The sequence below is a fragment of the Augochlora pura genome, unplaced genomic scaffold (genome assembly GCF_028453695.1).
Source record: "Augochlora pura isolate Apur16 unplaced genomic scaffold, APUR_v2.2.1 APUR_unplaced_8932, whole genome shotgun sequence".
Lineage (NCBI taxonomy): Eukaryota > Metazoa > Arthropoda > Insecta > Hymenoptera > Halictidae > Augochlora > Augochlora pura.
This window is the reverse complement of record NW_027589760.1, coordinates 1-2,587: the sequence shown is the minus strand read 5'-3', so window position 1 is coordinate 2,587 and position 2,587 is coordinate 1. Positions and strand designations below refer to the sequence as shown.

Here is a 2,587-nt window from a genome sequence, read left to right as displayed (position 1 = left end):
AGCAAGTCAGCTGTTGATTCGAGGAAAAAGGAATCCGTGATACGAAAATGACTGCAGAAGAAACGAAAAAAGTTCCTCCAAACGGAAAATGGGGTTGGATAATTGTTCTAGCTTACGCTTTAAACGGGGTACGTAAAAATTGCCTTGTTCTATAAAACAGCTATTATTCATTGTTATAGATATCATTATATCGAAGTTAATTAGCCTGGTCGAATTAATTAACAACGGACGAGTTACACTAACACTAAAATCGTCAGAAATTATCTATTGTCAGAGGAGAATTACCTGCCTCCATTAGACGGAGGAATTTCCACCTTTCAGGCTGCAAATGATTTTAATATAAATTTTTATTTTTATACGTGACTTTATAAAAATCAGGGTGAAAAGAAGATTTCTTTTGGTGAATAGGGATGACGGAAAAATTGAAAGAAAAATATTATTCATTCTCTCGAAATAAACGTATTGTATTGGACTTTTTTACCAGTTCATTGAAGCAAATGTTAATAAACAATAGAGATTTCGCATTATGGTGGTGGTCTTTTTTTTTAATGTGAAAGAAATTTTCTACATCGTTTGAATCGAAAAAGTATTGCTTTATTACTCTATACTTCGACTTGTTAAAATTTCGATTCGTATAAATATCTGAATTATGCAATATACAAAAATTATTTTCAGATCTCGACCGGGTCCCTTATGCACGGATTCGGATTAATATTCAAGGACACGTTTCCCCTTTTCGGTTTCAACGCGACAGAGGCGGCAATTATTATAAACACAAATTTAGCATCTGGCATGATACTCGGACTAATTAACGGGCCCCTATTACGCGCTATCGGATACAGGAAAGCGGCTTTGATTGCTAGTTTATTGTACACCACCGGTGTAATTGGAACAGCGTTCAGCAGATCCTTCGTTCCGATTCTAATATTTTACGGTTTGTTCACCTGTGAGTATCAACCTTTTACGAACGAAAGCTGCCATTTCAAAAAATATCCATAATTATTTCTTCTGCGAACACTTTGCTGCGTAACTGCGATTAACCCTTTGCGCTATAATAACGAGTCATACTCCCGATGAAAATTCCATGTAAGATCTACTAAATTCGCGAATATTATTAATTTATTTTAAATCGAAATCAGATTTATTTCTCTGTTATCGAAGTCCGAAAACGAAAGTACATAATGACAATAAAAGAAGCAAGAATTGTCTGGTCTTATTAGAGCAAGGGGTTAACAAGTTAATTCAATCGTTTGGAAAATAATACACCATATTATTTAGACTCGATGAATGTTTCAACAGATTTTTCTATTGTTATTGCCTGCCAAAATTGATTCTACGGTTTAATAAGTAATTATAGAAGAAATTCTCTCTCACACTTTTTATTCGTTTACTTGAAATATTCTACTTAAATAAAGAAGATCAAAGATAATACAAAATATATAAATATAAATTTCCATTCATCAGTTTTTTCAATTATCCGAGCCGATCTTCGTTCGGTATTTTGTTCTCTAAAAACTTTAACTCACGGTTCATCGAATGAATTATTTCGTTCCATGTATATGTATATCGAATGATATTAGGTTAATTAGCGTGTTCCTTTTATACAGCGCTCGGCATGTGGCTGTCCATGTCCGCCTTTTCGTTCGCCCTAAATTCTTATTTTACAACGAAGAGAGGACGCGCCACGTCTTTGGCGTTAACAATTGTTGGACTAGGCCCTATAATATTACCGCAAATAACAACAGTTTCGGTCTCTTACTATGGATTTCAGGTACGTTTGTAATCAATTCAATTAATTTATTTTGGTCCGCGACGAAAGAATAGAAAATATTTTTAAATCTTGTGCCACTCCCCTTAGCCTCAATCTATTAACATACGGTAGAAAATATTTAAAAAAAAGCTTTTTAGTAGTAACAACAACAATTTACCATAATTACATATTAAAGTTTTTCGTAACAACTAAAATTTAGCACTACTAAAATATTCCATTCACTTTTTTTTCGAACAGTCGAGATACTCAAACTATCGAACAATTGCAACATTTTTGATGTTTTTAAATATCGTGTTACTAGGGTACGATATTAATATTCGGAGCATTTAGTTTACATTCGTTGGTAGGATGCACGTTACTCCAGCCGCTGAAATGGCATTTGAAAACCGTAAACGTAGAACCAGAATCGACGAACGTTAAGAACGAGAAGGAAGCTCTGCTTACAGGTCAGAATTTATAATCACTATGAATTATATTAGGTTGGTGCATATAAAATATCGGATTGATACTATTGATTTAATCGAAATGCGCCCCATTTGTTTCAATACACTTTTCCCAACGCGAGTTTAATTCATAGATGTCCGTCTTCAAGAAATTCTGATTTCTCGGATTAATAAACTATAGTATGGAATTTTTCAGACCGTCCCCATTTACATGCTGTTAAGCCCATTTTAAATAAAACAATTGCGAAATTAAATGAAGTAAAATATAAAATTTTATAAAATATAGATCTTTCGCCGACCGACTTTCACTATTTTAAACATTTGGGACAGTTTTTACGGGCTAAATAGTATCATGAATAGTATATCAGAGTTT

At 33.4% G+C, this 2,587-nt stretch overlaps 1 protein-coding gene across 1 annotated transcript; it reads left to right on the top strand.

The window, feature by feature from the left end:
- The first annotated feature begins 25 nt into the window (after window positions 1-25).
- Window positions 26-2,231, top strand: LOC144478173 (monocarboxylate transporter 11-like). Its single transcript, XM_078195906.1, has 4 exons — window positions 26-128; window positions 676-946; window positions 1,608-1,771; window positions 2,073-2,231. The coding sequence occupies exons 1-4, from the start codon at window positions 48-50 to the stop codon at window positions 2,229-2,231; spliced, it is 675 nt and encodes a 224-aa protein (XP_078052032.1). The 5' UTR covers window positions 26-47.
- The last annotated feature ends 356 nt before the right edge of the window (window positions 2,232-2,587 follow it).

Excerpts from the sequence above, each read along its gene's own strand:
- LOC144478173 (XM_078195906.1), top strand. The coding sequence starts at position 48 with ATGACTGCAGAAGAAACGAAAAAAGTTCCTCCAAACGGAAAATGGGGT. Across the intron at positions 129-675 it reads TAGCTTACGCTTTAAACGGG|ATCTCGACCGGGTCCCTTAT; the intron begins GTACGTAAAAAT and ends AATTATTTTCAG. Across the intron at positions 947-1,607 it reads ATTTTACGGTTTGTTCACCT|CGCTCGGCATGTGGCTGTCC; the intron begins GTGAGTATCAAC and ends CCTTTTATACAG.